The sequence below is a fragment of the Penicillium odoratum genome (assembly GCF_028828045.1).
Source record: "Penicillium odoratum strain IBT 22623 chromosome Unknown utg000001l_segment0_segment0, whole genome shotgun sequence".
Lineage (NCBI taxonomy): Eukaryota > Fungi > Ascomycota > Eurotiomycetes > Eurotiales > Aspergillaceae > Penicillium > Penicillium odoratum.
Window position 1 is genome coordinate 3478791 of NW_026643143.1, and position 16985 is coordinate 3495775.

Consider the following 16985-nt stretch of genomic DNA (forward strand, 5'->3'; position numbering starts at 1 on the left):
GCTGAAAGGCTGAACTTTCGGGGATGTCACGAGGATGTCAGATGTTTATTTGTGTTTGTGTAGATCTTTAAGCTTTTGCCACCCTGTGGTTCGGTAGACGCTATTAGGCGAGCGGCTAAACAAAATAATTACTTTATAAAGTTCGTCTATAATAATCTACCTATATCTTCCACTGTGGACCCGCAGTCGGATAATCCGTATAATGAAAAGCATTGTCCTCAAAGGGCCCATAGAATCGACTTCGGTCGTACGGAGCCAAAGGGAGGCCCTTCTTCAGTCGATCCACCAGGTCAGGGTTACTGATAAAGTAACGGCCGTACAGGAGACCATCATATTTGCCAGATTCCACAACACCCCAGGAATTTTTGTCATCGAATCCTCCAGCAGAGAAGAAAGGCGTGTTCCCGAAGATCTTCCGGAATCGATCAAGGGTGATATCCTTCAGGCCCCAACTCTGAAGAAAATCTTCCTTTTCGCCTTCACTAAAGATTTGTTCATATCGCTGCGAGAGTTCGGTTAGACCGAAAACAAACCTTAAACGGAAAAATAGAAAGGAAATCATACCGGTTCAATAAAGCTAACGTAAGAGAGCTTTGGGTGGCTCCTCTTCAAACCTTCACAAAGATGAGTCCAAGTCTCAACACGCTGCTCCCCACGCGCCTGATTGAACAATCCAAAGGGCGAGAGTCGAATAGCCAAATTCTCCTCTCCAATAGTCTTGGCCAATTCATCCATTAACTCAAAAACAAACAGGCACCGTTTTTCCGGCGATCCACCATACGCGTCTGTGCGCTTGTTGATATTGGAGCTCAGGAATTGCTCGGGAAGATAGCCATTGCCACTGTGGATTTCCACGCCATCAAACCCTATTTCCAAAGCGGTCTTGGCAGCCTCGCAATAATCCTGAATGGTCCGCTTGAGATGCGCGACAGACAGTTCAATAGGCGGGTGGTCCGCGTATCGGACAGGCTCAGTGGAGCCGACAGGGGGGTGGGAGTAGCATTCTGTGGGCGAGTCCCACACCGTAGCCGACGGACACACAGCCGGCGACCCAGTCATCTGGGGAATAGTGGCTCGACCAGCGTGCCAAAGCTGACAATAGATAATGCCCCCCTTTGCATGGACAGCATCAACAACCCGTTTCCAGCCAGCGGCTTGTTCGGAGGTGAAGAGGCCGGGAACACCGGGCATACCATTGCTCTGGATTTGAATGCAGGTTAGATGCAGGGCAAACGAGAAAGGGGGGGCAAAAAACAGAAATTAGGTTTCTTCTGCCGCGTTTCCTTCTGGTTCGATTGGGAACTTTGTTTCAGCTTACCTCTAACGAAGGGGGGATTCCCTCGGTGATCATTAAGCCTCCATTGGTGGCACGCTGGGAATAATACTCGACAACGAGATCTCCAGGAATCCAAACTCGGTTTGGCGCTTCGGGGGTGCTAATAGACTTCTCCGGGACTCCACGGTTACGGGTAAGAGGCGCATGGACGATGCGGTGGCTGAGCGTGATACGGCCATTTGCAATTTGTAAAGGCTGAAATAGGGCAGACTCGAGATAGTGGATAGTCATCGCGGAGATACTGGAGAAACAAAAAAGTACGATTATTTTGAAAAGGAAAAAAGGAAATTAAACTGTGGAAAAAAAAGGTAAACTGGGAGACTAAAAGACTAGAACTACGTTTAGTCTAGTCAGGTTCCTATCGCTTCCCCCCTTTTCCTTTTGTACCTATCAATTCGATTATTGAGTGGTTTTAGAATTTGATTGTAACCCACTTTCTCGTCCCGTGTCTAACAAATAATGACATTTGAACGTGGGAATCATGCTTTAGTATTGGTGTCTGAGCGTGAGATCTCCACCCAACTATTCTACATCCAGAATGAAGTGGATTCTATCTTACCACACGGATTACAAGAATCATCCCCGATTCTGAAAAAATGCACAGTCCACGTAATAGATTCATAGATTCGAGGTCTCGATTTTCCTTGTCAAATGGATCAATAAGTCTGTTCTCCACCGATCCCTCCCGTTAAACCATAGTTGCAGCCACCCGGAATACGCGCTTGAACCATGGTAATACCTCGGAGGTCCGATCTCTGTCACTTTTCCTCCCCACACCCCCCCGTTCATCCCACACCTCAATCCCATTTTGACCCATAAAGTCTCCATTGTTCTTAATGGGCCGATCCCCTGTCTTTTCTCTTTCATGTCTGGATATTTTCCAACATGACGATCGCTAATCCAAAAGATGTTCTCCATACTGTGAACTTCGTCACACAGGTTCTATGTATCCCTATATGTACTGCCTTTGTGGCGTTGCGCTTTTACACCCGATTACGGTTTAAGCAGGGTCTTGGAATCGAAGATGGTACCTTTTAACCCCCCCCCCTTGATTCATCACGGACCTTTGTACTAATTCGGCTTCTTTAGCTGCTTGTACTATCGCTTGGGTACGTTTAATTTACTAGATCAATCACCCAATGGTACTAACCCATCCAAGGCTTTGTTTATGGGATACTGCGGAATCAGTATCGTCGGTAAGCAACCACATACAACCCACCATCCACCACACAACGACCATACTAACTTTTCCAAGTCGGCAAATATGGCGGTGGTTACAACATCGGAGACGTTTCAGATGCCGACCAGATCCAATTCAAAAAGATGTGCTACATCGCCACTATCCTTTATTGCCCAATGGCTCTTTTCACTAAAGTCGCCCTTCTCTCCATCCTGACTCGCATCTTCAAGCCTTACCGCGGTAAGGTGATGTTCATCTACATCTTTCTCGCTTGTCTCTGCACATACTATACCGTCGCCCTGATCGTGAAGATCCGCATGTGCAATCCCATCCCTCGCTACTGGCTCGGAGAAAGTGAGCCTGGATCCTGCCTCGACCAGACGGCTGCCTTGATTGCCGATTCCGTCATCAGTGTCGTCAGTGATATCATCATTCTCGTCCTTCCCCTGCCCCTGACCTGGTCGTTGCAAATGTCGCGGAACCGGAAGCTCCGGGTTATGGGTATTCTGGGTGCGGGTGGTCTCGCCACCGCGTTCAGTTTGTACCGATTGGTCCTGGTGCTGCGGGATGGTAGCTCCGCTAATCAGACTATTTTCTTTGTTGTTGTTATCATGTCGGGGTATGTCTAATTATTCCCATTCTATCGCGGTGTGGGTGCTAACTGGTCACTTTAGTAATGCCGAGGGTGGTATGGGTCTGATCTGCGCTTGTCTTCCCGTTCTCAACGTTCTCATTGCTTTCTACAAGAAGAACTACTCTTCGCAAAAATACTATAACCAGAGCTCCGAGCTCCAGCTCGCCGACCGGAAGTCCGGTAACAATTCCAAGGTCGGGTGGGAGAAGGCGCCTAACTTTGGCGACCAAAGCCATCTCATTTCTTACGCCGGTGGTCCGGAGACGAATGATTCTAGCGTTTTCGACGGAATCAGAAAGACCGTTGCGGTGGAGCAGACTATCGAAAGTGCCAGTGTGGCTGCTGCCAGCGCGGATAGCTCTAGTCGATAGAGCTGGTCACTGGTCGATGACGTTGATGAATGTATTATATAATCCGGTTTACATTAACTGCAGTCTCTTACGGAATAATCTCATAGATTCTCTTTTTCCTTACCACATTACTTTCGTCCTGAATTAATTGATGCTACCTGAAGGGAGGGTTTGAATCGAATAATCCTGAGTGATGCCACAGCCCGTCTAGCCCGGCGTCAAAGCCAGCAGACCATGATGCGTCGATGAACGGCCACTGAAACATGTCGGTTTCGACGTCATGGAGTCCGGCCTGTTCTCGTGACATGAATGTAGCTTCACTCTCCGGGGTCGATGATAAAAGATGGCCATGGGAATGATGCGTGTCGGCATCGCCAGGCTCCGCAGTCATAGACCTAGCCATATGCATCTCGCGTGGTCGGGAGCGAATATCACCATATTCATCCAATCGACCCGCCAGTGCAAACCGTTGGGGACTGTGCAGACCACTTTCAGTATGTGTTTGTGTACTCTTGACTGTTTCATAGAATCGATTTGCTTCTTGGACAGTGCGCCACTGGGAACTAGTTAGAGAGATTTCAAGATTTCAGGATTTCATGATTATCACTTACCCAGCTTCGAGCAACGGGCCACAATCGGCTTAGCCGCTCAAGGTAGATTAGATTCTTGCTCTTTTCCTCTTCTGCTCGCTCAATTCCACCAGGGTATCGCATTGGAGCGATGGTCCCGTACATGTTAATGTGTGCGGCTACAAAGACACTGAATCCTGAGTAGGGGGTCATCACTGGGGCTTCGGATGCTTCTAGAGCTGATAAAACCCCGCTGATGTTCTGCACGGCCGCGAACAACTCTTTGATTGTGCCAGGCTCTTGGTGGTCGTCATCATTCATGTCATGGAAAACGTCGGAATGAGGTTTGAGATTCGATAGGAAGCGATCACGGTGAAGAAACAATATGCTGGTTCAGTTAGTTCAATAACTTTGATGCATGACACAGCTCAGCATACCTCATGAAATATATCAGGTTGATGTAGGCGAAAAGCTCTCCATACCCGAGGGCCACATGAGCCTGCGCGCTAGTCGCGGGATATCGAACAGTCATATCTTGAAGAGACCTCCATTCATCCAACTCGCCCTTGAGTCTTTGCCAAGTCTGGAGAAGAGGCGATGTAGAGTCCTCCGATTCCAAAGATGCCAAGGAGCGACGGTGTTCATTAGCAAACCTCAATATCCGCACGAAGATATCAAATCCGCGCGTTACTATGGTGAGGCCATGCTCGATGGTCAGATTTCTCGCTAGCGAACATTGCCTGTTCATATCAGCAGGCATCAACCTTCTCTCCGGCGTATGGTTGAAATTAAAATCCCGGTCGCTGATAGGAAGCGGGACGGAGATTTGAGAAAATGACAACGCAAAATGTTGTCGTGCACCAGAGCTCAGCTCACAGTCTTGCGCAAAACAACACCAGTAGGTACGAACAAGCTGTTCGTACTGAGTTTGAGACGCATGGAATTCGTGTGGACTATGTTCCATGCTGTCATCGGACATTTTGAGCAGTGATTGAATCATATATGTAGCCATGCCTAGGAGAATCAGTGTGTATTCTATAAATTCCGGTCATCTCCATACATACCGCTATACATCCATGCTTGATAGGGCCGACCAGTCCCCCATTCGTAGAAAGAGATCATCACTAGAGACTGGGCAAGATAAAGGGAAGGAGCCTCCATGACGCGATGAGCGAGATGTTTTCGTGCATAGCCAGCATAGGTCTCTTCATCCGCGAGCCCATCTCCACTCATGAAGCGCACGCACAGAGAGAGCAAGGATGCGACAAAAACCGGATCAATAGACTGGAAGTTGGACGAGACATCAGAGATTAAAGAGGGGTAATGTAGAAAGTTAGTGATGGGAAACTTCTTCCGATAAGTTTCCACGGCGGTGATAACGATCGATGGTGGTAAAGCTGATATGGGGTTCTCGAGGTTCTCTGACACTGTACGCGAAAGGACTGAACGAGGACTTTGCTCAAGGCGTATATCTGGACCCAGTGCAGTGGTTGCTCGTCGCTTCTGTCCTGCTCTAGGTCTGGCACCTCGTTGAGTGCCTGTGCCTGTTTCTTTGCCTGTTGGTTTCAAGGCTCGAGGGTCTGTCAGAACGCAGTCATCACTCTTGTTTCTGTGACAGCGCTGACAAGGAGGGCTGCCCTCGTGAACACACTTGACTTTTGCCCGCCTATGATGGTCAGCAATTGAACTGAACTTCTTTCGTTCAGCTTATCTCACCGACATGCACCACAAGATATCGAAAGCCTCATTTGGGCTTTCAAGGACCAATTAATGGCCCGTCATGTAGAGATCATTAAATGTATCTTTATAAAGGGCAATGCCAAGTTCAGGTGTAGAGGTTGCATTCCAACTGAGTTCAACAGGAGGTGTGTCGGGTGCCAGAAAATCAAGGTGTCATTATTACCATCTTTACCAGCATGATCATGTGATAGGAAACAGATTTAAAGCGATACCCGAATGGTCGAGCGAGTTCAAACATTTGAATTCAGACGTTTCGAAATATTAATTAATTATAATGTTCTATGTGATGCTATTCTAATCAAAGTCTTTGGACGCCGCGGTCCACTGCGCCACCCATGCATTAAACTTATCAACCTGCAACTCATCCGTAGCCCAAGACGTCACCAGGCGGATCATAACCCGCCCATCATCAAGCTGCTCCCAAATATAGAAGCGGAATCTATCCTGCAGCCTTCGAACCAGATTCTGGGGAAGAGTAACAAATACCTGGTTTGTCGCAGTTTCCGCAGCGAGCTCATGTCCCAGATTCTCGAAATTCGCCGAAATCTTCTCGGCCATTGCATTCGCATGTCCAGCCAATGTGAAAAACAAATCATCACGGAACAGCTCCACAAATTGAACACCCATGATACGGCCCTTCGCCAGCAAAGCGCCGTGTTGCTTGAGGTGGAAAACGAAGCCCTCTGCTAGCTCCTTCTTAACGACAATAGCTTCTCCCATTAGGGCACCAGCTTTCGTGCCACCAATCCAGAAAATATCGGAGTAGTCAAAGATATCGCGGAGTGTCATATCGTTCTTTTTCGAGCACAGTGCCGTTCCGATTCGAGCTCCATCCACTAGGAGCAGAAGATTCAATTGCTTGCACAGCGCAGACAAACTGCTCAATTCCCGCTTCGTGTAGATTGTTCCCGTCTCCGAAGCATTAGAGATATAAAGGAGTTTCGGCTTCGCCATATGCGGAAAGAACTGATTTTGCTGAATGGCTTTTTGCAGATTGGTCGTTGTTATCTTGCCATCGACCGGTGGGACAAGAATAAGCTTGTGTCCCGTGGCCTCGATGGCACCGGCTTCTTTGCAGGCGATATGACCCGTTTCAAGAGTAATCACGGCCTCATATGGCCGGAGACAGCTAGCGATTGAGATCAGGTTTGCTGATGTGCCACTAGGCACAAAGAAGATATCGGCCTCATCTTCCGTGCAATTGATTTTCTCGCGAATCAATTGCCTGGCGGAATTGCTGTAGTCGTCGCCACCGTACGAAACTTGTTGGGTGGAATTTGTGCGTAAAAGAGCTTCCAGAATCTGTGGGTGAGCGCCCTCGCTATAATCGTCCATAAGACTGTATGGAGGGCATGCCTCGTCTTGGCAGAGATTGGTTGATGGCATTGTGTCACTCTGCGATGTTCCCAATGTTGAATGGTATTGAAGGAACCTTAAGGGTGATTTTGAACGCCAACAGGAAGAGCACAATTGTTTAAAAATAATTACGCAATCCGTGGATGGCAAATTTGAGTCACGGTGGACTAAATAGAAAGTTCGGGAAAGAAAAGATAATTCGGGAATGATAGCTCGGGAATACTGCTGGTTTATTCCCGAGATCCGCCAGTCGGAAATCCCTTGCGGCGCGGGATTGGTTATTATCGATAACTTGTGGGCCAAAAAGTTGGAGATGCATTCTGATCAAGGTCTGGGTGAGGGGTATAATTGGAGAGGCTCGTGAAACGGGACAATCCCGGGAACCCGAAGTATCCAAAATTATTTTCTCGCTCAATTGGCTCTGGTCACACGGAGCTGAGAATGTGGGGGTGAAATCTAAGCTAGAACTGAGCTCAGAAGGATCTTGAGCTCCCGGAGCTGGGAAATTTACATACGCCGTTGGTAGTCCTGTCATGGCAAAGATCCTGCAAAATTTTCTTGTAGGGGTAATGCAATCAAGCCATATAAATTGACATTATCTGTGGGACTTTTGAATATCAGATAACAAAGAAGAATCGGAATGATAGACAGAAATGTAAAACGCCGGCTATTTACAATTGGCAATATTGCCTACCGGATGAACCGATTATATACAGTTAACTCCAGAAGGCCATGCAGCTAGGAACAAAAGATGGAATTTTCCACAGGGATGTTACTCGGTCATCTCAGGTCTGAGATGCTGCTCCTCTTCGGGTGGACCTTCTTCTAATGGAACGCGGTGGTAAAGCCGGACCCGCCAGCCACGAATAAGTAAATAGCCTGCCATGATGCCAGACATCACTACCAGAAGTAGGATAAGTGCGAAGATACCCCCAATCCTGCGAATTTTCTCATAGGAAATGGAAAGCATTTGTGCTGCCTTTCGGACCTCCGCGTCTGCCGTGTCATCCAGTGACGAATCACGGCTCGGGTCACTCACCTGGTCGGATGCACGACCTTCAGCGGATGTGAACTTGGACGGATCCTGGGGTTTCGGAATCCCGGAGTAGCCTAAGTATCCAGAAGCCTTCCAATCAGGGAACTTGGTTCGGTGCACCTTTGAGGTGCCCATGACGTGGCCATCGTGATGCACAGCTTCGACAGACAACCAATCCATATATCCTTTGGCAATGAACATCGATTCGAAATCGAACTTGGAGACATTGCCGATGAAGACCGGGGCTTCAAATTCGGACGCCTGGGCGTAGAAGTTCCACGAGGCCACATCTGTGGCACCATTCCAACTAACGTGCACAGTGGTGACGAGGTTCGTCTCATCACTGCCAAACACAGAAGCAACAAGGTCTGGAGGAGTAGTCGGGCGGCCAGTGAACTCGAACTTATAGGCGCGGTAGTTCGAAAAGCGCGGCGATGTGAAACTGGCGCTCATCAAAACTTCTCCCTCGGGGGAAAATTCCGAGATGTACCCGCCTTGACTCCAACATACGAACATGTTCTTATTGGGCAATTGCTGAGCATTGCCCCGAAGGCGAGTGAGGTCCTTATCGGGACGATTGTAGCGATTGAGGACGCGAGCGGTCATTGGAGTTGTGCCAGTTTCCAATTCTATGATCAAAGCTGACGAGATTTCTTCCTCGGCAAATTCCTCATCAGAGGCATTGTTTAACAATGATATCACGTGTCGTGTTCCCGATGACTCAATGAATTTGGCGTCGTGTTGTTTAGAAAAGGTGAAATCCTGAACGAAGTCACTGTTTCCCTGTCCTCCCAGGCGCCACATGATGGTCCCAGTCTGACCCGAGATGAGGTAAATGGTGTTCGTGAAGCGCATGGAAACCAGGTAGTCACCATTGTCGTTCTTATCCGCTGCGTTGATGTGCACATAGTCCCAACCGGGGGCCCCTTCCACTTGAGAAGCGGGATGATAATGGACAGTTTCCCATAGTGGAACTTCGGCAAACGAGTTCCAGTGGTAGAGAATATCCGCATTGTTAATATCAAGCTCTGCGAATCCACCATACTCTAACCAGGTCTTTTCCTCGGGGCGACCAAAGGCTTCCAGGGTAATTTCTTCGGACAGATAGACCGTAACCAGCGCGGATTGGCCGTTATCAAGAACATTGAATTCGTGGATGTCGAAGGACCCCAGGTCTTCCCTCAAGGGAAGTTTTCGGTAGACCTGGTAGTTCGGGTCAAGGATCATGCCAAATCCTCGTTCGCTCCCATCGTAACTATATTGCAAGATGAGAGACATATATGTCTCGTTATTCAGGGTAACGGCTTTGAAATCAAAGACGTTGCGGTTGTCAAACATCGGTGCTCCGGTCCAGACGAGGCGCTATTAAAAATTGGGTCAGCGGTCTCGCTCGCGACTTATGGCAAGATGATGGTGTAAGCATACCCCATCCTGGTCGTATATGTGCGGGCCAGTTTGGTATTGTTCGTAGAGGCTGGTGGGTTCGTCGGGCGCGATGTGTAGATAAGGCGAGACAAACCAGTATCCCGGGCTGACACGATCGCGATGCTCGTAGTTTATATCGAATTTGAGAGCCTTGACATCCGGGAGCTAGGAAAGAAAAGAAGATTAGTCCGCGCGACTGCAAGTTGTACCTGACTTGACCTACGGTAACGAAGGACATCATATCATCGTTCGAATGCCAAGCGACGGCATTTTGCGCGAGCAGCAGCAATAAGCCCTGCCAGAACATGGTGATGGTGGAATGAGCGACACGGACAGAGGTCAGAAGTCCATGAAGGGACGCAAAACCAGCGACCAGGGGACGGAAGGGCAGTGCGCAGATCGTCGCAGATCTGTGACGCCTAGTAGCCAGAGGGGCAAGCGAAATTGGCGATTGGGGGTGGACAACGGGACTTCTGGACCCCAAGTGGAGCCAATAGGGGCCGGCAAGTATTTTTCAAGCGCCCGGATGACGCGGACCTGGATTATTCCAATCTCGGTGCATGCTTGCCCCTTGTTTACAAGAAAAGAAGATCGGAGAAATGTTCTATTCAAAGTCTATACATGGGGTTTGTCTGATTGGACTAAATTGACTAGTAGGTTAATTGACTAGGTTCTTATGTACTCCGCAGATGGTGCCATTCCAGGGTCTGGTTGCGCATAAATCAATAGTGAACCACAACACCACACCAGATCTGTCGAAGATACTATATCTAGATATCACATTGAATTGTATCTGGCAACTCGATATCTCAGATATATCTCAGATCAACGATGACATCAAATCTCTTCCATCAGTGGAGACTTCACTGGTTTCCAATAAGCCAGTGGAGAATGCCGAGACAAAGTGGACAAAGCACAGAATTTGGCATTTTACACAAACACGACAAACAGATAAGGGAGTCAGATCACATGATATTGTAGCTTGATCATGTGATACTGTCTCATGTGACTACTAGTCAAGTGACTTTCGAGGTTTCACCCAATTCACATGTCTGAAGCGTCCATCATATTACGTATTTCGATGTGAAGGTTCTTGTGCACCGGATTTTAGCATTCATACCTAGATAGTGTTGGAACTCGCAGCTGGCAGGTTGAGATAATTGAATATCCAAAGTCCCGAGGCCCGGATCAACATTTTTCTCACGTGTAAATTTGATGATCTATAAATCCAACTTGACAGTCGCTTGATATCGTGCAGTTTCGAATGATGCAATGGTATGAATATAAGACGCAAATTGTGCTCAAATTGTGTTGTTGCTTATGAATTCGTCAGGATTCGTCAGAATTCGTTATTGCAACTAAGTGGGGCATAATCCGTCATTCCGTGCAGACTACGGAGTATTGAGACTAGACAGTCTGTTCTCATCCTGATTGCGACATGGATTTGGAAAGCCACCTTCGCTTAGATTACAAGCGAGGCATCTGTACGCGTTCTTTGTCCCGGGTAATTTGAGATTAGATTAATGCTGATCCCGGAGGTTTGTTGCGCAATAATTTTGATCGAAGACCTCATACTTTTTGTATATAAATAATCAGGGGAAGGGCTATTTGCCCTCTGTTTATACGAAATTGAAGCATTGCAAAGATTAAAGTTAACTATGAAAGTTTTGTCCTTGTCCCGAGATGTTTGCAGCGCTGCTGTCATAGCCCTTTTTCTGGCTACAACCAGCGCGGCATACTCGAATCCCCTCGCAACATCAGACCAACGGGACTTGGATGACCTCGCCCTTCAAATCTACCAGAACAACAGCTTTACCGTCCTCAAAGCCGAGGCAAAGGCCGCCTACAAAACAGCCCATGGACTTCCCATCAGCGACGAAGCCTCATCAAGCCTTGACGCCGCAATTGAAGAATTGATATTCAGCGCAATCCAAAAGGCAGTGAACAACGACTCCAACTACCCAAAGGTCTACTGGCTCGACGCCGGTCCACGGGATTGGTTCGATCTGGATGTCGTTGGCGGACGATACTCCTACGACAACCCGGACTGCATCTACCGCACCATTCCCATCGACTACAGCCTCGACTACGTGATCACAGGCTACCGCCACACACCAGCACCAGCGGATACAACGTTTTCACTCATAAGCGACGTTAATTCCCAGAATACTATCGCAAGCATCTCGAACAGTGACTTGATTATCAATGACGATGGATCGTATACTATCACCATCAACAGCTCCACGGCTGGAAACAATACGAACCATATCCAGTCTACTTTGCTTGCAAAACAACTATTTATCCGCAATAACCTAGGAGATTGGCTCACACAAACACCTGACAACATCACCGTGGAGCTGGTCGGCGGTACCTCTAGCACACCAATCACCGATGCAGAGATCCTTTCAACTGCTAAATGGAACTTACAAGAATCGATCATCGACTATGGAGCCGGTTCTCTGGGTATCAAAACCTCGGTGAATGAGGTGAACACGCTATCTTCGCCTAGCCAGTCAAGCACGCTGGGAACGTTGACAAGCCAAGCAAGTTCATTTGGACATTTCTCGCTCGATACCAACGAGACTCTGGTCGCTACCCTAACGCCAGGCGATTCGACTTATTGGGTCTTCCCCGTGACGGACCCGTGGATGATCACCGTCAACCCGGGGAGCAGTCAAGATAGTTTGAATAGTGAGCAGGCGGTCGCGAATTCTAATGGCACTTATACGCTTGTTGTGTCGCGGGAGGATCCGGGTGTTTATAACTGGGTTAATACGACTGGATTGAATGAGGGGACTATAATGGTGCGATGGCAAGGATTGCCGACGTCGGATTCGGACTCCACCTCTGTTGCTATTACTACGCAACTTGTTCAGCTCTCGGACCTCGCTTCTGTTCTTCCTACTGAGACAAAGTATGTGACGTCTGAAGAACGTGCTGATCAGCTTGCTCAGCGTGTTGCTGGGTATGCCCTGCGAACGGTAGTTTAAGGTATATCGATCTCATGTACCAACTATTATCCAGATGCAGGGGCATTTAGGCCATGATCGTTTGGGATGAAGCAGAAAAAAGCAGCTAGGCTATGAATTGGATTTATTTGAAGAGATAGATAATGGGTATCAGGAGCAAAGCTAAATGTAGAAAGTAGGTTTGTGAGCATTGTTTTTCTGCAAAGTCAGCACGATTTGAACATGCTGGAATCCGAGTTTCTCCTGCTTTGACCAAGCAAGGAGACCCGCAGTCTTTAACATATTCTTGATCTGCCGGCCATTCAAGTCGACTTGCGCAAGCTTATCAAGCTGTAGACTAGTGAACTCATCGGTGTTGTCCGTCCTCTCGATGAACTGAGTCCAGATGAGACGGCGGGAGGTGGTATCGAGATCTTGGTAGGCAAGTGCCACGTGGATACGCGACTCGAATGCTGGATCGATGTTCTCAGCTCGGTTGGTAGTCAGGAAGAGGATACCCTGGCAAGGTCAGTGGCTACTCGTATCAATTGGGCCAGGTAAACATACCTCGTAGTACTCCAGCATTCGCAGGAAAATTGACACCAGTTCATTTCTCATCAGATCAGTTGCGGTTCGCGCCTCCATGAACACATCGGCTTCGTCTAGAAGCAAGACAGCGCCCCACTTGGGAATCATTCGCAGGATATCCTTCAGACTTCTCTCCACCTTCTCTGCACTTATACCGAGGTCACCTGCACTCATGGCATAGAGTGGAACCTGCATTACCTCGGCGACACTCTCCGCAGTCAATGTCTTACCCACACCCGGGGGACCACTGAGCTGCATGATGATTCCACGACCTTTGCCCTGGACGATATCATTGAAGTTATCGAGTTGCTTGGACTGGGCTTTCGCAAAAGCCAGAATGAGCTCTTTGAAATCCTCTTGGCCTCTGGGAAGGACCAACGAGTCGAAGGCTTGCGTATTCCACTCAATATCTTTCGAATTATCCAGGTAGAATTGTAACCATTCCTTGTCCTTGATTGAGTACCCGTGAACCATAGGGCTCGCAGTGACCCACTCACTCTCGGTCAATTGTTGCGGGCAGTCAGTTTCTCCATAGACACGAACAGTCTCGGTGGGGTGGAAGACGTTGAAGGCCTCAGTGTCGATGATCACTCGACTGTTGACGTGATACTTCATGATCTCGTCATTGAAGAAGCCATTCGCGACACCTTCGTAGGCTTTGTATTTGTAACCCTTGTGCTCTTCCCAAAGTTTTCCCCGTGCAATTAAAGACTCCCGAATAGAATCCTTATCGGCATGGTATTTCAGCGGAAAGACGGCCAGCGACGTGATAGAGGCAGTGCCAACAAAGGGGAAAATCTTGAAGTCTTCCTCCCGGTATCCGAAGTCCTCGCCGTCGAAATCGACATACTGACCAGTGATGATCCACGCCTTTGTACGGCAGTCGATCGCATCGTCGTGGAATTTGAATGCGCGAGTCCGGCCACCGCTGGTGGCAATGATCTCATTTCCAGGCTCAAAGATCGTCCAGACAAGTGTGTGCGTGATAACACCGTTGCGAATCATGTCCTTCCGGCGTGCAATAACATCGCGGAGTTCTTCTTCGAAAACTTTGTATAGGAGATCAACGTGGGTCTTCGTCATGGGGTCCTGCTCTTCTTCACGAAGTTGGACAAGTTGCTCCCACCGATGCACAAGTGGCTTGAAAGGGGTATGAAACTCCAGTCGCTCGAGCGTGGTAGTGACGCCGGGGTAATTTTCCAGTACTTTGCCGAGGAACTTCTTCAGTGGTTCACTCTGGACAATAACTGAATGGACTGAAAGACTTTTGCGTCCATCATAGCACTTTGCATTTCGAACGATCAATGCGTATTGTGCAGACTCCTCGTCCTCGGCTGGTGCTACAAGGCTCTCTGGGTAGTCCTTGGTCCATGATGTGTTACCGCTCTCATCAGGCTTTGTCTGATAAAGTTTGTGGATGTCACAGATGGAACCATGAGGCTCATATTTCTTCTCTTCTTTTTTCTCATCTTTGGTTTCAGCCTTGTCTTCAATCTTGGGTTCAGTCTTGTCTTCTTGTAGTATATTAGCACACACGCTTCCAATGTCGGTGCCTGATAATTTACCTGGTTTCTTCTCTCCGTTTGTCAAGGTACCATTGGTATCTTTTTTCTCAGATTCCTCGTCTTTGGTTTTCTCACTGGAAGCTTTGTCTGATTTCTGTGCTGTATCTAAGCTGGGCGTTTCTGTTCCGTTGGTTGTAATACCGTTTGTCGCAGTACTATTCTTGGCGGGGGTAGTATATTCGTGTACAGAGGTTCCGTTTGTCTCTTTGACCTTCGTCACATCGTTGGGGATTCTATTACCTCAGTGTTAGTTATCATTGAGTGACAATTCAACCAAACTCACCAGAGTCAACAACTTTTCCATTAGTCTCGGGGGTAACAGTGGTGTCCAGCATCACTGCAACGTCGGTATCATTCGCCATGATTCGAAATCAGACAGAAAGAAAGCGTGAAAAGAAGGAGAAACGGCGAGAAGCGGGGAATTTGGTAAAGAATGAGGGAAAAGTGTAAAGAAAAAGGAGCAGTGAGAGAACGGAAGTGCCGTAATCTAAATATAATAAATCTGCACAGACAACAAGGCAGCCACGTCTGCAATGCTGCCTGTATCACGTAGACTCACTGAGTTGGTGCAAGGCTCTCTATAGGCTTATACAAACTCTTCAGCGGGTCGATCTGCAGCAAACCCCACCCAGCTGTCAGCAGAGCCTCGTGAGTCACAGCGCTCCGCCTCCTCTTGGGATCTTGACCAGTCCATTTTAGGTTCCCGAAAGAGTCAGTTTCCTTGATGAATATACTTTATAATGCCGTGCTGTTGGGCTTATCTAAGTTCTCTAACCCAGTACTACGGGCTATACTGGCTTGGAGCCTCAAGTTTCTCTCACTGATAAACACCGATAAGACGAATGATCATATTAAGTAGAAGAGCACGGTCATTTCCTGTACTCCGTGCTCAAAGGCTGTCGTTCAATCGTCATTTCCAACTGTATAACACCGAAAGTAAAAATTGATCTATATTACTCCCCTCACTGCCACAAATCATGCGCCAAAATCTTCAACTCCTCTCCGTAGATGGTCCAGTAAATGGTTCAATAAATCCTCTAATCACGAACAGCGAAGGCTGTCAATCGGGACTTGATAACCTCCTCGGAGTCCTGGGTGTCCAATTCCCGCAGGACGCCGGAACCGACGTCGTAGATCAATCCGTGGACCTGGAGTCCACGCTCCTGGATCGCGTTCAGGACAACACCCTTCTGCTTAACGATATCCAAACCCTCGCGCACGTTAAGCTCAACGAGCTTGAGCGCCGCCTCCTCTTCCGACAAGCTCTGCAGCAAAGCAAGGTTGCGCTCACGCACCTGACGCAGAGGCAGCAGCCAGGGGTCCAAGATACCAAGCTGCTTGTTACCCATAGCGGCGGCAACGCCACCACAAGCAGTGTGACCGCAGACCACAACGTGGTTGACACGCAGGTGCTGGACAGCGTATTCAATCACTGCGCCCGAGCTCAGGTCGCCGGGGTGCAGGATGTTGGCGATGTTGCGGTGCACGAAGACATCACCGGGCTTCAATCCCAGCAGGGTAGTCTCCGGGCAGCGGGAGTCGGAGCATCCTAGCCACAGGATCTGGGGCTGCTGACCGGTCGCAAGGGTAGGGAAAAGGTCGGGGTGCTCACGAGCAGTCTGGGCGGCCCATTCTTTGTTCTGTCGCAGAGCGGACGAATAGCGATCTGAGCTGGTGTTAGATTGATCGGCAACTGCGATGGCGGTAGAGGGGCTGTGTTTTGCGCAGAAGACAGAAGTGGAGGTCGAGAAACGAGAACGGGATGGAAGGCGCTCAGGCAAACGAGGGATGCGAGAGGGAAGAGAGGGAAGAGATGACAGTGGGGAATTTGATGGCTGGCTTGCTCTGCACCCTGCCTCCACGAAGCGTGCAACTGCGCTAGGTCGCACGGCCAATCGTGCGACGTTCATGACGAACGGTGGGGGGAACAGGAGTTCGGGAAGGAGCCAATGACAAGAGCAAAATATACAGCCTCGACCTTCCAGATTATTCAAAGAGAGACAACACCACTAACCGTCGACTGCAGAAATCGACTGATACGGTGCAGGAAACGACTGGTACGATGCGCCGAGCGTATCCGGTGTACAGCGGGGGAGAGACAAGATGTTGGGGAAGGAAAAAAAAGAATTGGGATGAAGAAAGCCCGCTAAGAAGCTTAAAATTCAACGCTGATCCACGTACCTTCTGCAGACATGATGATATAATTGATGGTTGAGGATTGTAGAGAAATTCAAGGGAAGAATAGAGAAGGAAGTTTT

At 48.6% G+C, this 16985-nt stretch overlaps 8 protein-coding genes across 8 annotated transcripts; 2 read left to right on the forward strand and 6 right to left on the reverse strand.

Moving 5' to 3' along the window:
- Positions 1-160: 160 nt before the first annotated feature.
- N7520_001322 (alkene reductase) lies at positions 161-1567 on the reverse strand (the record flags this gene model as incomplete). Its single annotated transcript, XM_057135257.1, has 3 exons — positions 161-502; positions 565-1200; positions 1319-1567. 3 exons carry the CDS (start codon positions 1565-1567, stop codon positions 161-163), a joined length of 1227 nt encoding a protein of 408 aa, XP_057001193.1.
- A 654-nt stretch (positions 1568-2221) lies between these two features.
- N7520_001323 (uncharacterized protein) lies at positions 2222-3521 on the forward strand (the record flags this gene model as incomplete). The annotated part of the gene is made up of 5 exons (XM_057135258.1): positions 2222-2363; positions 2426-2445; positions 2496-2532; positions 2592-3135; positions 3191-3521. 5 exons carry the CDS (start codon positions 2222-2224, stop codon positions 3519-3521), a joined length of 1074 nt encoding a protein of 357 aa, XP_057001194.1.
- A 133-nt stretch (positions 3522-3654) lies between these two features.
- N7520_001324 (transcription factor domain-containing protein) lies at positions 3655-5817 on the reverse strand (the record flags this gene model as incomplete). The annotated part of the gene is made up of 5 exons (XM_057135259.1): positions 3655-4056; positions 4112-4457; positions 4507-5083; positions 5134-5735; positions 5786-5817. The coding sequence occupies 5 exons, from the start codon at positions 5815-5817 to the stop codon at positions 3655-3657; spliced, it is 1959 nt and encodes a 652-aa protein (XP_057001195.1).
- Positions 5818-6103: 286 nt separating this feature from the next.
- On the reverse strand, positions 6104-7195 carry N7520_001325 (threonine aldolase family protein; the record flags this gene model as incomplete). The annotated part of the gene is made up of 1 exon (XM_057135260.1): positions 6104-7195. One exon carries the CDS (start codon positions 7193-7195, stop codon positions 6104-6106), a length of 1092 nt encoding a protein of 363 aa, XP_057001196.1.
- Positions 7196-7937: 742 nt separating this feature from the next.
- Positions 7938-9933, reverse strand: N7520_001326 (uncharacterized protein; the record flags this gene model as incomplete). The annotated part of the gene is made up of 3 exons (XM_057135261.1): positions 7938-9563; positions 9627-9791; positions 9850-9933. 3 exons carry the CDS (start codon positions 9931-9933, stop codon positions 7938-7940), a joined length of 1875 nt encoding a protein of 624 aa, XP_057001197.1.
- A 1351-nt stretch (positions 9934-11284) lies between these two features.
- On the forward strand, positions 11285-12616 carry N7520_001327 (uncharacterized protein; the record flags this gene model as incomplete). Its single annotated transcript, XM_057135262.1, has 1 exon — positions 11285-12616. One exon carries the CDS (start codon positions 11285-11287, stop codon positions 12614-12616), a length of 1332 nt encoding a protein of 443 aa, XP_057001198.1.
- Positions 12617-12757: 141 nt separating this feature from the next.
- Positions 12758-15089, reverse strand: N7520_001328 (ATP-binding protein; the record flags this gene model as incomplete). Its single annotated transcript, XM_057135263.1, has 4 exons — positions 12758-13093; positions 13142-14676; positions 14728-14960; positions 15007-15089. 4 exons carry the CDS (start codon positions 15087-15089, stop codon positions 12758-12760), a joined length of 2187 nt encoding a protein of 728 aa, XP_057001199.1.
- A 675-nt stretch (positions 15090-15764) lies between these two features.
- On the reverse strand, positions 15765-16637 carry N7520_001329 (carbonic anhydrase; the record flags this gene model as incomplete). The annotated part of the gene is made up of 1 exon (XM_057135264.1): positions 15765-16637. The coding sequence occupies one exon, from the start codon at positions 16635-16637 to the stop codon at positions 15765-15767; it is 873 nt and encodes a 290-aa protein (XP_057001200.1).
- Positions 16638-16985: the final 348 nt, after the last annotated feature.